The sequence below is a fragment of the Malaclemys terrapin genome, chromosome 8 (genome assembly GCF_027887155.1).
Source record: "Malaclemys terrapin pileata isolate rMalTer1 chromosome 8, rMalTer1.hap1, whole genome shotgun sequence".
NCBI classification, from domain to species: domain Eukaryota; kingdom Metazoa; phylum Chordata; order Testudines; family Emydidae; genus Malaclemys; species Malaclemys terrapin.
Window position 1 is genome coordinate 77,432,756 of NC_071512.1, and position 15,800 is coordinate 77,448,555.

At 37.2% G+C, this 15,800-nt stretch overlaps 1 protein-coding gene across 1 annotated transcript in view; it reads right to left on the reverse strand.

Annotated features, from left to right (window-relative positions):
- BTBD8 (BTB domain containing 8) overlaps positions 1–15,800 on the reverse strand; it is a 64,513-nt gene that overhangs the window by 17,050 nt on the left and 31,663 nt on the right. Inside the window, exons 6-12 of the mRNA XM_054038021.1 lie at positions 13,903–13,983; positions 11,970–12,066; positions 11,075–11,163; positions 10,727–10,829; positions 6,102–6,284; positions 5,291–5,428; positions 3,659–3,788 (exon numbers count right to left, since the gene is read on the reverse strand). Coding sequence (XP_053893996.1) covers positions 3,659–3,788; positions 5,291–5,428; positions 6,102–6,284; positions 10,727–10,829; positions 11,075–11,163; positions 11,970–12,066; positions 13,903–13,983 — 821 coding nt within the window. The remainder of the gene's footprint in view (positions 1–3,658; positions 3,789–5,290; positions 5,429–6,101; positions 6,285–10,726; positions 10,830–11,074; positions 11,164–11,969; positions 12,067–13,902; positions 13,984–15,800) is intronic.

Here is a 15,800-nt window from a genome sequence, read left to right on the forward strand (position 1 = left end):
CCATTCTTTTTAGGTGACAAATCTGAGGAAATGTCCCAGATTGAGGTGTCAACAGAAGAGGTTTTGGAACAAATTGATAAATTAAATCAGTAATAAGTCACCAAGACTAGATGGTATTCAATCAAGAGTTCTGAAGGAACTCCAATACATAACTGCAGAACTACTAAATGTGGTATGTAACCTAGGACTTAAATACGCCTCCGTACCAGATGACTGGTGGATAGCTAATATGATGCTAATTTTCAAAAAAGGCTCCAGAGACGATACTGGCAATTACAATGCCAGTATGCCTAACTTTCATACCAGGCAAACTGGTTGAAACTATAGTAAAGAACAATGATATATAGATGAACACGATATGTTGGGAAAGGGTCAGCACAGCTTTGTAAAGGGATATCATGCCTCACCAATCTATTAGAATTCTTTGAGGGAGTCAAAAAAAACCATATGGACAAGGGTGATCCAGTGGATACAGTGTACTTGGACTTTCAAAAAGCCTTTGACAAGGTCCCTCACCAAAGGCTCTTAAGCAAATTAACAGTCATGGGATAAGAGGGAAGGTCGTCTCATGGATCAATAAGTGGTTAAAAGATAGGAAACAAAGGGTAGGAATAAGTAGTCAGTTTTCACAATGGAGAAGGATAAATAGTGATGTCCCCCAATGATCTGTACTGGGACCAATGCTGTTCAGCATAAATGATCTGGAAAAAGATGTAAACAGTGAGGTGGCAAAGTTTGCAGTTGATACTAAATTACTCAAGAACATTAAGTCCAAAGCAGACTGCAAAGAATTAAAGAAGAATCTCACAAAACTGGGTGACTGAGCAACAGAATGGCAGATGAAATCCAATGTTGATAAATGCAAAATAATGCATATTGGAATACATAATCCCAATTATACATACAAAATGATGGGATCTAAATTAGTTGTTTCTACTCAAGAAAGAGACCTTGTAGTCATTGTGGATAGCTCTCTGAAAACATCCACTCAGTGTGCAATGGCAATCAAAAATGCTAGAATATTAGGAATGGGATAGATAAGAGAAAATATAATGCCACTATATAAATCCATGGTACGCTCACACCTAGAATACTGTGTGCAGTTCTGGTCACCCCACCTCAAAAAAGATATATTAGAAATGAAAAGGTGCAGAGAAGGGCAACAAAAATGATTAAGGGTACAAAATAGCTTCTAGAAGATGAGATTACAAAGATTGAAACTGTTCATCTTGGAAAAGAGATGACTAAAGGGGATAAAATAGAGATCTGAATGACAGGGGATGGATCACTTGATGATTGCCCTGTTCTGTTCATTCCCTTTGAAGCATCTGGCATTGGTCACTCTCTAGGGTGATCAGACAGCGAGTATGAAAAATCGGGACGGGGGTGGGGAGTAATAGGTGCCCATATAAGAAAAAGGCCCAAATATCGGGACTATCCCTATAAAATCGGGACATCTGGTCACCCTATCACTATCAGAAGACAGGATATTGGGCTAGATGGACCATTGGTCTGACCCATTCTCATGTTCTTTGTCAAAAGCTGTAGTCTCCACATATTTGCATATGTACATTAGATACACACTAGCTCTTGAGGCAATACATGTTAGTTTTAAAGTTATCTGGATGACATTATGTAAGCTTTTCAGGGCAAGGAATGCATCTTATCCATGTTTGTAAAGCACTGCATGTAATGCTATATAATCGAATTAATAAAGCTACTAAAAATATTTTTTACTGTATAACATCTGGGAGGCATCAGTCAATGAAACCTTCAAATCTGTAGCGGTTGTGCAATATAGAAAGGATATATGTAAATACTGTACACAGAGAGAAGGGATAAAGATTTATTTTTGTTTATATGCATCTTTTGGCTTGATGCAAATTTATCTATTCTGAGAAAAATGGATTAAATAAACATTCACTCTTCACATGCTATATCCTACTATTTCTTTATATGGACAAAGCACACAATATGACAATAGAATTTTGGGTTCTACAAAGCATCTTTTTTTAGCTGTCCAGAAATCCTGCAAGAAAAGGCAAGATGCTGAAAATGGCACCACAGGGATATAATATTTTTTCAGTGATGACTCTGCACATTAATATACACTAATATATTAATACAATTTTCCCATAAACTTGTGCCCAGGAGAACACAGAAATGCTGTGAACGAGAAAAACATTACCTTCTTGTCTTAATTGTGTGCATTTCCTATCCTAGGATATTAATCTACAAAGGTTAGGTCTTTTCAGAATTCAGTAGTACCTGAAATTTTCTCAAGATGAAAGTTGTTTGACTTTGTGATCTTAAACAAATCTCATGTAATAAGATGCTTCTAGGAAAATACCATCATTTTGTTTCTAGAACAAAAACCTACACTGAAAGTTTTCCATAACTTAATAGTTTACAGTTAAAATGAAGTCTATCAGAGCTGAATTAATGCTATATAACTCTGAAAAACCCAAAACAAAATAAAGATGGAGAGTTGAATGACACCCACTTTATGAACCCAGGTCTAGGTACTACTTTACTCTACAGCCCTAATACAGAAGAACATCAGATGCCAAATATACTCCAAATTATGCTTCTATTTCTGAAAGCAACCCCCCAAGTTACTGAAGTGCTTTATAATAAAGAATGAAATCACGAGCCTTTTTCAGAAAGTAGCAATCAAACATAATTTAGTAACACCCTTAAATCATGCTTGTAAAGACTGACATAATCCATCTTTCAACCAACATGTTAAGGGATAAAAAATTAAAACCATCTATAATCACGTACAATTTTTCATTAGAGTCTCAATTTTAATGTCTTCTTTAATAAAACATTTAAGATATTTTACCTTTTACTATGAATCAAAGGTGAGCTAATTTTAAAGAAAAATTAAATGTCTCTCACATTTTTTCCTTTATAAAATGCACAATCACAAAGCAAATATTCAACCAAGGCCCTGGAGCCATTTTCACTTCCACACCCTCAAAATTTCATTCCACATATTTGAAAATAAGGAAACTTTCAGAGCACAAACTCCTTTTGTTTAAAGCTGAAGTACTGCCTCTTAACATTTTAAGAGATCACTATGCAGCTTCCTGGGGGCTCTCTGCAGCAACACATACAGTATCACAATACCAATCAATTGTGAAGTCAAGCCAGCTACATTTATTCACAGTCCACATGAGATGGAGATTATGCAAGAGATATACAAGCTTTATACATTAATATGAACAACTGATTAAAAAAGAAACAGAATTCATAGAATTAGTAATCTGCTTTGTGCAGATTTAAATTTTCTATAATGCTTATCTGCTTAAAAATGGAGATAGATAATGGTTTCTTTAATCCTATTGCAATATTTTTAATAATTTAGAATAGTTGCAAACAAAACTAGACATAATCTACATATAAGGTTTCAATTTTTCATATCTATAAAAATAAAAGCCAGGAAAATATTCACAGAACACTCAATTAATTTCCAGGCATGAAGCTGGCTAAGCATATTATCTTTGCTTTCATTTATAAAATACTTCTTTCAAAGCAAGAGCATCACAGTTTTAAGCATGCTATAGTTTCTTACCAGCCCCCAACACTACCAATAGTTTTTATATTAAGGACACTATTATTATACAATGATAGCTGTTCTTGATTGCTTGCATACCTGCTTGTATTTTCTCTTGATGATCTGGTCTCATCAGCTTCCAGCTTTCTGTGTGACGAACAGCATAAAAAGACTGAACCAGGAAGATCCACAGCTTATCACGCAGAGCCTCTATCTTGCATGTAAAACCCTGTGTTCAAGTAACAAATCAGCAGCTGGCGAGAGGCACATTGTCATAGCAACCAGTCATTATTCCTTTCAGAATCTACTTACTCCCTAAGATAGATCAATGATGTCATCATTTATATTTTACAATAACCTAGTAGATGTAGATGTTGTTTATGAAGGCTTATTGTTCTCCCCCCCACACCCTACCCCACAATTTTATACAGTTTGAAACTAAGCCACTCCCACAGAAGCTAAAGCATCACAAGCCACCACATTCCTTTTTTAAATTAATCCTTTCAGAGCTTTTTACTATCAGCTCTGTCACTACAAGGTCAAATTCTCTGGGGGACAAAAATGTATCTGATTAAATTTTCACACTCTTACTGAGTAAGTCTATAATAGCACTTGATTGCAGTAGTTTAAGAAAAGATTTAACATTTTTTGCAGGTAACATTATAAATTGTAATCAGGGTCTCCTATCATTCACATGTCACTCATGACATTACAGTCAATTTTCATTTAAAATTTATTATTTAGATTGTGGTAGCACCCACAACATGATAGGCACTTTCCAGAAACACAGGAAGATGCAGTCCTTGCGCTAAAGAGTTTGCTTAAAAGAAGAGCAAACACAACCCTCATATTCACATGGTTTTTTTAAAGTAAATTAATTAAAAATAAACTCTGTCCCCTAGAGTAAATTTAAGGTTATTTAATTTTTAAATATTCTTTCTCAGTCATATATTTACAATGGTAGTGAACATTAGTAGTGTCTTCCCACACAATGTTATTAGTCATTGGTGCTAGCCTGGAACACTTAGTGTTGCCACAGGCAGTGCTAAGTACTACTACCTTTTTTTTTTTTTTTTTTAAATATAATGTTGCTATACACTGGGGTGGCCAACCTGTAGCTCCAGAGCCACATGCGGCTCTTCAGAAGTTAATATGCGGCTCCTTGTATAGGCACCAACTCCGGGCCTAGAGCTACAGGTGCCAACTTTCCAGTGTGCCGGGGGGTGCTCACTGCTCAACCCCTGGCTCTGCCACAGGCCCTGCCCCCACTCCACCCCTTCCCGCCCTGAGCCTGCTGTGTCCTCGCTCCTTCCTCTCCCCTCCAGAGCCTCCTACACGCCATGAAACAGCTGATGGGGAGGGAGGGAAAGGTGCTGATCAGCAGGGCTGTGGTTGGGCGGGAGGCACTGGGAGCAGGGTGTGGAAGCTGATGGGAGGCTGCTGACCTATTACTGTGGCTCTTTGGCAATGTACATTGGTAAATTCTGGCTCCTTCTCCGGCTCAGGTTGGCCACCCCGCTATACACAAATGCCAGTAGGTCCTGTGTTTTCAACAGGACTTTGCACAGGTGTGATGGACTGCCTGCAAGGATCCAACTGCAGTACTGGGGTCATAGAGCCCAAATTGCATAACTTGATTTGAACTCCTACGCCAAAAAAAAAGAAGCTCCAGTTTTTAAATGAGTAAGTGTTGTGAGCTATTCTTTTTCTATTATCTACTGCAAAACCTACCATTTCCTTCACATTTGTGGAGCTCAACAAAGTATCCACAGCTTTAAGAAGAAAGCAACTGTTTTCAATGCTAATGTTTTTCTCAATTGCTTTTAAAACTTGTTCTAGAAGATCAGGTTTGCTGCTCATTGCCTGTGCCTAGGAAACAATGAAAAGGGAGTCATTTAAAATAAATGTGTATTTCATATGAAAAACACTACCCAACAGAAAGTGACCATTGTGACTTTGGTGTTCAGTGTTTCCCATTCAGATCTGAAGAAGAAAGGCAGTTTTGATATATCTATTTTTAATTATTGATGCATCAGAGCACCTTGCCAAATCTTTGTCTTGTTAGGGAAATGTAGTGCTGGGTAAAATTAGACAAGCTCTTACCAGGAAATACTGCAGGGAACTCTTTCAATTAATCCTTAACCCTTAGCAGTGCTGCACATTTGCAACTCAAAAAGTCAATGGACATTGTGGCATGTGCATGCTGCTACCTTGGACTTTGCTTTATGATGCGTTTATGCACATGCTTAACTTTACACACAAGAGTAGTACCCTTGACTTCGTGGAACTACCCACACTTGCTCAACTTGAAGTACGTAACTGTACATAGGATTAAAGTCTTAATTTTTTTCAAATTAATTATGCCCTAATAACTGACCCCTGCCCTAATATTAAATTCTTATGTGAAATTATTTGTAAAGTGACACTGAAATCATTCTGAGTAAGTTAACAGCCTAAGTTGTTGGGAAGAACTCACTCCCATACAAGAAAGTGTAATACAATGCATTTGTTTTGAAAAAAGTAGAACTCATAAGCATTTTACCTGCAAGAAAATATGAAAACTTTCACTCTCTATTATATGAGGGAAGTTTGTTACAATAAATGTTATGCATTCTTCTTGAAGCCTAGATGCCAAGGCCAGACCCGTTTCAGACCATTTCACTTGGGGAAGACTACCGAGCAGCCGGTCGCTTTCCATCAAAAGAGAAGCTGCATTCTTGTGGTTCTTAAAATAAAAGCAATTAATATATATTAGAATAGTTATCTATTAGAATAGACATCCAAGAAAAAGCTGTTTCTCAAATAGCTCCTATTAATTTACTGAACACTTACACTTACTATTAATTTCGCTTACCTTAATTATATTTGGATTTTAATATTAGCATATTCCACTATCTTTTTTTAAGTTAATAAGTCTGATGGGCTCAATTGTTTCTATTGTTCTCTGATGATGCTAGGGGAGAATGTTTTCATAATGGGATTTTATTATATTTTCCCTCTTTTCATCATTATATTTTGCTGCCTAGAGAGAAGGCAGATTCACAAACAAATGCCAAACACTAAACTAGTAACAGGTTTCAGAGTAGCAGCCGTGTTAGTCTGTATCCGCAAAAAGAAGAACAGGAGTACTTGTGGCACCTTAGAGACTAATAAATTTGTTAGTCTCTAAGGTGCCACAAGTACTCCTGTTCTTCTTTTTACTAAACTAGTAAGGGGAATCTCATAGGAAAGTTAAATGGAAAGGATAATACTAAGTCATAAGAGAGTGTGATAGCCATGTTGACATAAGGGGCAGGGAGAGTTCTACGTGGCTGGGAGACATTGCAGGAGCCTCCCGCACCCTGTCCAATGAAGCAACTGTTGGAGTTCACAGAATTTTATCCTCACTTAGCCTCCCCATTCCCAAGTTTTCCATAGGAAGGAGTGAGCTGATCCATGTGGCATTTATTTGTTTTAAACAGTTAGTTTCCTAATATTCTCTCCCCTTTAATTTAGTTATACTGTGATTTTGATGCTTCACTGCCAACCTAAGTACTTATATAGGCCTCATCACCAATGCCCATATCACCACCTGCTAATTCTCACCTTAAAAGTAATTTACAATTTATCGTTATCCACCAAAGTAAAATGGATTAAAAGATCTACTACATATGACCTCCCAGGTCAGTTGATAAATTATACAATATGCTCAATAAGCTTTATTATTTTCCCCCCTGTTAGCTTGGTTTAAAAATGCTGCCAAAAGGTAAACAGTGTTTTCTACCAGCAGGGTCTTGCGTATTCTTCCTAATGGAAACAAAGTAGTAGTAAACCTGTAAAGTAATCAAAATTTCTAGTTCTCTTTACAGTTTCCTAATTGTTATGGAATGAGAGTTAATCATGAGAAAGCAAAGACAAATTAGTGAAAAACAATGTAGGAAAGAGAAAACATACTGATGGTTTAAAAAGCCTAAATTTCGTTAATCTTAGTTAGATTGCTATAGAAAAGAAAAGCATTAAATTCAACTAAACACATGACAGAAAAGTGTTGCAAGTTCAAATTCACACTTACCAAGAAAGCTGGAGTACTTTCAGCTCAGAGAAAGAAAAACACAGCATGTATTTTCTCTGTGTATATTTCAACTAGGAGTAAACTTCCTGCAAGTCCTCACTCAACTGTTTTTACATTTGTTATGGGCAAAGCCTATTTTTCATATGTGCATATAAAAGTAAATAAAGGATTAGCATGTACTTAGGGTTCGATCTTGCTCCCAATGGCTCAATTACAAGCCTCTTTAATAGTGGAGGATCAGGTCCTTACTCGCAAGATGAGGAGCATCTACCTCTTTCTTGCAAGGTGCTGAATTCCCACAATGCCCATTAAGCACTTCTAGTGAAATATGAAATACCTCCACAGCGTACAGTTAAATCAGCACCTTACAGGACTGGGCCTATCTGCATCTTATTCCTCCAGACATAATCTATCTCTAGGGTAAGAGATAACTGAACAACTATAGTTTTGTTCTAGGAGGAAGTTTCTTTCTCTTTTCTAAAAAATGGTTACTTCCAAACACTTGTTTGTGAGGCTACCAAGATAAGCCCCCTTAACGTGGTTTTAAATGGCACTCATGCTTAGAAGTTTTTAGTTTCTTGTACCAATCTTTGTGGCTTTTCATCAAAGTCTCTCCACTGCAAGTCTACTTCTCCATATACCTCACACTCCTCTCAAGATTTGCTATACAGGAGCAAGAGAAACAGCTCAGAATTTTGGAAAATTTGTTGCTTCTGTGCTGCCTTTAATGTTGTTTAAATGAAAGCTCACAAAGCCAATAGCGATTCTACTCAAGCTCACACCTGTACAGTTTGGAAATTGTGCATATCAGAAGAAAGCATTCCATTATTATATTTAATTGGCTTTTAAACATAAAATGTCTAAGATTGACAGATGAAAGAACCAATAAGCTCAGATTTACAGACTGGGTCTAACTGTTGAGAAGTACTATGCACAGTATAAAAAGTTTTTTGTAAAATAGAATAGCTCAAGTAAAATAAATATCTATAAATATTAGACTGTTTTGCCAATCAGCCTTAACATTTTTGCAGTTTTTAAAATATGCAAAACCCCATTGGCCACTAGAGAATTTTCAGTCTCAGGAAATGTTGGGAATAGATGCCACATAGGATTTAGGGAGGCAGAAAGAGAGTGGAAGAAGCATGTTGATTTATTTTTCAACTCCATGATTGTGAGGCCTTACTAGACATCAACAAAGAGGCACAGCCGAGCAGGAACAGGATGGGGGCAAGATGGCTTTAAACCACCTTTGTGTCCTCTCGAGCCTGGCTGCTCTTGGGGCTGGAGAGGATTCCACAGGCCTGTCAGCTGCCCAGGATCACCCGATGGGCCTCAGCACTGCCCAGAATCTCTTCAGCACTGCATGCTGCAACTCCACCCCTCTCACCTTGACCCCATCACACACCCTACACCAGGGCTTATGTGGGGGTCATCAGAAGACAGCACTATGGCTGACTCCACAGTGCTTGCACAGGAGAAATCATACGCAGCTAAAAACAGGTCGTTTAGAGCTTCTTTAACACGGTTTCAGCCCCTTTAGCCAGTGTGAAGCAGCTAGAGTGGGGATGAGACTCATCCTAGGTATCATGTAACTTTTTGACAGAGATAGCTTTCAGGGTAAAAAAACTATAGTTATTTGTGCTGTGATACAGTGCACATTCTAGCTCAAATTTTCAGCTGGCATAACTCTGATTTGAATTTGACCCACTAAATCAGCCCAGGTATTAATTCCACGAATACCAGAGTGGAAAATCTGCAAATTCGGGCACTATGAATTGAATGTAAACACACAACACTAACAACAACTGGTAAGGTCTGAAGATGGATACATTCAGAGGTCATATCAATGTTGACAATTTGTGAAACGGAAGATAAAACAGCTTAATATTAAGCTAAGACAATAAAAAATTACAGACACTAACAATTTTGAGAGATTAATTCCCTATATGTAAGGCTACGATTTAGTCATGGGTATTTTTAATAAAAGTCATGGACAGGTCATGGACAATAAACACAAATTCACAGCCCTGTGACCTGTCCATGATTGTACTATAAATACCCCGACTAAATCTTATCTGGGGGGTCCCCAAGGGGAGCCACTGCTCTGCCCTGAAGGGCTGCTGCTCGGGGGGTGAGGGGGCTAGAGGCATCAGCTGCTGGGGGCCACCGAGCAGGGGCTGCTCCGGCCATCCCCAGGGTCACAATCCCACCATTGCTCCGGCCGACCCTGGGACCGCTGCCGGCAGCCGCCAAGCTGCGGCTGCTCCTGCCGTCCCCAGGACTGCTCCTCAGGCAGTCCCTGGGCCATCCACATCTGCTGCTGCTCGGGTGGTCCCTGGAGCAGCTCCAGCAGCGGCTGGTGCAGCTGGTTGTGGGGCCACCCGAGTGGCTGGCTGCAGAGCTGCTCCAGCAGCGACTGGTGTGGCTGTCCCCGGAGCTGCCTGAGCAGCTGTCCCTGGTGCCAGCTGCTTGGGCGGCCCTGGGGTCAGCCACACTGGCAGCTGCAAAAGTCATGGAGGTCACAGAAAGTCATGGAATCCATGACCTCCATGACAGACACGGGCTCTGCCTATAAGTAGATGGCTCGTAACCACTAATTGATAGCAAAACACTTTCGCCTGGAGAAAAAAAACCCACCAACCAGCTTATGCTAAGTCTCCAAAATTAAAATTTGGGGTCAAATCCTCCTGGACCCATTAAGTCAGTGGTTCAACTCCTACTTACTTCAATCAGGCCAGTTTCACCTGTGGTGTCTGGTATAAGAATTAACCTGACAATTACTACAATTGCTCCTTCTCTCTATTTGAATGTATAATGTTGTACTATTCTGTCAGAATACGGAATTTGATAAACTCCTCTTAAATGGCTATATTTTGGAGTGGTTTGAGATTTTCCCCATCATCATGTGTTCCATGAAACATCAGTGTGACTGTATTTGTATGTCAATGTTTGTTCTTGTGTTTTCATTTATATGATTTTTCATTTACTATGATTAATATACTATACATTTAATGAGGCATGTTTACTATTAATTGACTTTTTAATTCCTTTGCAAAGCTAAATAAGCACAATTTTAAAGTAACATACATGTAAGCACTCACTAGATACATACTTACCAAAGACTGAATCATCACAGTAAGACAGTTGTTCTGAAGCTCAGTGGGTAAACTGGCAAAGCTCCTCTCTGACCAACATTTCACAAAATGTTTTACTATCCATCTGTTAAAATAAGAGCTTTACTTAATTAAATAAGGAACATAGATGAAATTTTATAAAACTATTGTTGTAATATCTTCACCTCTGCTAACATAAATGAGCCCCATGAGTTTTCATGGAAAAACTAGATTAAAATATGAACTTTAAGTTCCTCCCAAAATTATGTTCAGTCTGTCAAAACGCATTAATTTAAAGAATGAACAGTGAAAATGGACAGCATAAACCATAATGCATTTTATTTCACTTACTTCATGCAAGCAGCATAAAGGTTCTCAACTTCCATTGAATGAGCAATAGCCAGGCATTCTAGCACATGTTGCTGCCTTCCAGGAATAGGCTAAAATTGTGAGAAAATAATCATACTTGCTGTTCATTCTGACTTATAGAAAACATGCAAATATACAAGTCTTCAGTTTAGCCTGAAACATTGTCAGTGACCAGAATATTTACATTTGTGGGAATTTATGCATAATGGGCCTACTCCTGCTCCCACTGAAATCAGTGGCAATGGTGCAGGGTTGGGCCTAATGTATGGGCACATTCAACTAAAAAAAAAAATCTTGAATTTTCAACTTTCAATTTTCAGTTGAACAGAAATACCTGAAAAATATACTTCTAAGTATGCAACATGTCTGTATACAACCCCAAACAATATAAAGTGACATGTCAATGGCTAATATTCTAAGGAATTTAATATAAGTTTAACTGCTATAGTGGAATACTACATTTTTTCTACTATGGCTTACAAACTGCCTACTTCATTGTTGTTATACAAATAGGTACTTGACCCGGCAGGCCTTACTTCCATTAGTAATCCCATTTAAACTTGATGGAATTACGAAGAGTGTAGGAACTACAGACCCCGGCCTAGCACCCTCAGTAGTAACAGAATGATTCTTTGTTATTAAATTGGAAATGAACTAATAAAATGAAAGAGACAAGATTGATGAGGTAATATCTTTTATTGGACCAACTTCTGTTGGTGAGAGAGACAAGGTTTCGAGCTTACACAGAGCTCTTCTTCAGGTCCAATTAAACATCTCAACAATCTGACTTATAATAGAATTAAATTCTGCCCCCCCACTCACCCCAACTGGCATTTTGGTTCACACAGTAGTGTAAAACTGAAAGATATACACATACCTTTTGAAAAAAATTGCAGTAGTCTCTTTTGAGAATATAGATAGCTACTTCTTTCAGTCCGTCTAGCCCATACATATCAGCAACACTGAGTATTCGACTGAAGTGAGAGCAGTAATGATAGGAATCATAAAATCACCATTTTTGCTTACAAGACAGTTTACAACCCAAATGACTTCCTCCCAACCCCTTTTTTCTTCTCAGTTAGAAGTTTCTATACACCACTGTGTATTGAATAAGTATAAGTACATGGTACATGTCTAGAACAGTGGTTTTCAACCCGTGGTCTGCAGACCGTTAGGGGTTCGCAGACTGTCTAAGATTTCCAAAGGAGTCAGCACCTTCATTCAAAATGTTTTAGGGGTGTGAAAATGAAAAAAAGGTTAAAAACCACTGGTCTAGAATGTTCCAAAATATACAGTCCTCAAACAGAAACAAACCTAGCTAAAAAAACCCTACAACTAACAGAGTGACCCTCTAGAGCTGCTTGCTGAAGCTCACAGAACTTCTTACAGGGCTTTCAGTACCTCTCCATTTTGAGGGCAAGTGCTCTTTTCTAGTTGCTGCAGTAGGATGATTTAGGCATTTCACGGCTGCCCATTACAAGGGTTATATTTGATGTTATGGGTTATGTAGTCTGGCATCTGAGAATTACATCAGTGATGAGAGTCACTTCCAAATAACAGAAAAGCATAGTAAACAAACTACAAAACTACTAATTTTGTAAAATAAATAATACCTCTATGATATGGCCCATTCCAGGCAAGGATTTGTAGGGGGCATTTTAAATACAATTCCATGTCATATTGGGGGAATAAGCTTTGAACAACAAATGATTTTCACTCTTCAGAAATTATGTTCTTGACAACTACTAGCAAACTTAAGAACAGCTTCTATATAACAGATTACAACGAATATTTCAAAACTCTTATTTACTGGTTTGTGATCCTGATGCTGTAATATTATATGGTAGTAACATCCAACCAGCAAATGTAACCCTTAGCATCTAAGTTTATGAACAAACCCTACAAATCTTAAACCACTCCACTACAATTTAATAGACACGGAATCCCGTGAGTAACAGAACTAGTGCAATTCTACAGAAAAGAATTGGGGGAGAGCAGATGACCTAGGAAAACAACCCAGAGTGTGTGTACACTTGTACACTGTGAGCTATATAAAACAGCTCCAATCGGTGCAACCACCGAGGAACATTTTGGGAGTGGGCCCAGTGCATCCATGATATTGCAGATGCCAAAACCCCCTTGCTGGATATAGTGAGGGGATATGCAATGGCTGAATTAGCAGCCCTGGAATGGCTCCAATGCAGCTTGCTACCTTAATGGATGAGTTCTATACCATTCCCAAGATCTACAGATTTCCATAGGGTTGTTTACACCAGCTATATGTTGGGGAGAGGGTTTAGACCAAACATTTTAAAAAAGATTGCCTGCAAGTGTTTCATGTTACTGTTCAACTACTTTCTGTGGATTATTTTACAAACAGTGGGACATCTCACTAATTCAAAAAGTTCTTTCAAATATTACAGTCTAAATATTTATTACAAAGTATCATCTCACTTTGTCCATATTGTTCTAAAAGCTGAGTAAAAATAGAATATACAGCACAAAGTGTCAAATTATTTTAGCATAAAAGGCTATACTGTTTGTTTTCCCAAACATTTTTCTCCCCATATAATTTTCTATAGGGCTGCCGGTCCAACTTTTCCAGTAACTGCTGAATAAACAACACGATCCATCTAAAAATTATATTATTTTTGAAATTTCCTCAAAATATGTTTAGATGCAATGATCATTACACTTGATATATCTTTGTCTTATTTATACTACATGATGCATTTTCCATTTGAATCTGAACTGAGAAAAAGCAGAATAGGCATGAAGTGCAATTAAAAATAATAAATTTTGACATATACCCAGCATCAGCTTTGTTTGGGAAGTCCAGCATTCCTCCATATATAAAATACAATAGGACATTCATTTCTACAGGGTTTATGCTGCAAAATAGAAAGGAAAAATCACTGCAAGAGACATGTTCAAAATAAAATCTATTGCTGATATTTTATAAAATGCTTCAGAAGGTTGATGTGTCATCTGGTCATATTATGAAAAATTATGGAAAGGAAATGAACTAATAAAATTAAAGAGACAAGACTGATGAGGTAATATCTTTTAGTGGACCAACTTCTGTTGGTGAGAGAGAGAGACAAGCTTTCGAGCTTACACAGAGCTCTTCTTCAGGTCCAATTAAATATATAACCTCATCTAACTTGTCTGTCTAATATCCTGGGACTAACACTGCTATAATAAAATTAAAGCAGTTTCCAAGTTTAATCTATGGCACTTCAGCTTGTGAGTAACTTCACTAATATGAGTAGTCCAACTGAAGCTTCATAATGCAAGCGTTTCTGATTAAAGTTATAACCAGAGTAAAATTACTTGTTACTGAGATTTATAGTGGTTCTCTGAACGAAAGATTATTTTTACTGACGTTGTGTGCGTAAGCAAGGTATTTTCATCTTAAGATATATCACTAGAAAACACTCCATTCTTTATGTTAACTGTATAGGTTTAAGAAGAATTTACTTTTATGGATTTCTTAAATCTAAGAGTGTATTTAAACTTTACTTTTTATAAAAATGTATTGTCATTTGCACTGTGATAGTAAGAAGTCAGATTTCAAAATATTTAGAAAGTTTCTATGGGCTTGATCTTCCACCATTGTAGATAATGGAAGTTTTACCATCAAAGTGAATGGAAGCAGGATTTATATTGGTGAACAGAATTTTCAAAATAATTACATTATTGTATTAATCCTAAACTCAAGATCTAATTTCCAAAACACGCAGGTGCCATGGCCATTAGTGTAAATGGGAACTACTCACACATGTTAATAAGAGACCTCTTAAAATATTAAACATGTTGAAGCAACAGACAGTGATGACTAAAAACAAAGAACAAAATTGGTTGCAACATGCTAAGCAGCAAAATCAACACAGTTGTCTCTCTCTACATTAGCACACAGGATAGCCATAAAAACAGCAAGAAAAGGTTTCCCTGCTGTCTTGACAGCTGTTACCTTAAGCAGCATTTTTATTATTTTAGAATAAGCCATATGCACTTTATTCATAAGTGTTTATAAAGACAGCATGAAAATCTGCACAAAGCAGAAGACTGAACTTGAAAAGGTAGTAGTAGTACAATAATGGATCTAGTCAGCTCTTAATACCTGGAAACCACAAGATATTATTTAGACTTAAACATGCTTGTAAAAAAATGTAACAATATTCAGGAAAAAGTCTTTACTAAAAAATAATGACTGAAATTCCTTAGCTATTTAGAAAGATGGAGATCAATTACTGAGGGTAGGATGCGGGCAAGATACAAAAACAACACTGTCATTTGATTTTTTTTAAAATTCACTATATAGCATAAAAGATATTACAACAACTGCTTTAGCGGTTTAAAAAAAATAAAATGAGTAAAAACAAAACTTTTTTCATGATGTCACAGAAATGTTATTAAAATAGGAAATTTAAAATGAGGAAAAACTAGGGGAGGATTGCTCGGTCATACCATTTTATATCAAGACAAAGTGTATACATGTTCTAACGCTCTATAATGTACATGGTTCTTTGTAAAGAAAAGTGGGTCTGAATGACCTGAATGCCATATTAGTTGCCATTAGTTTACAGGGCATCAGGGTTAGTGTACATTAGGTACACTTTGCAATGCAGTATTACATATTATGTGATAACAGCTACTAATATTTAATGGAAATTTTATATAAAATTTTTGAGGCGTTGAAAGGAAC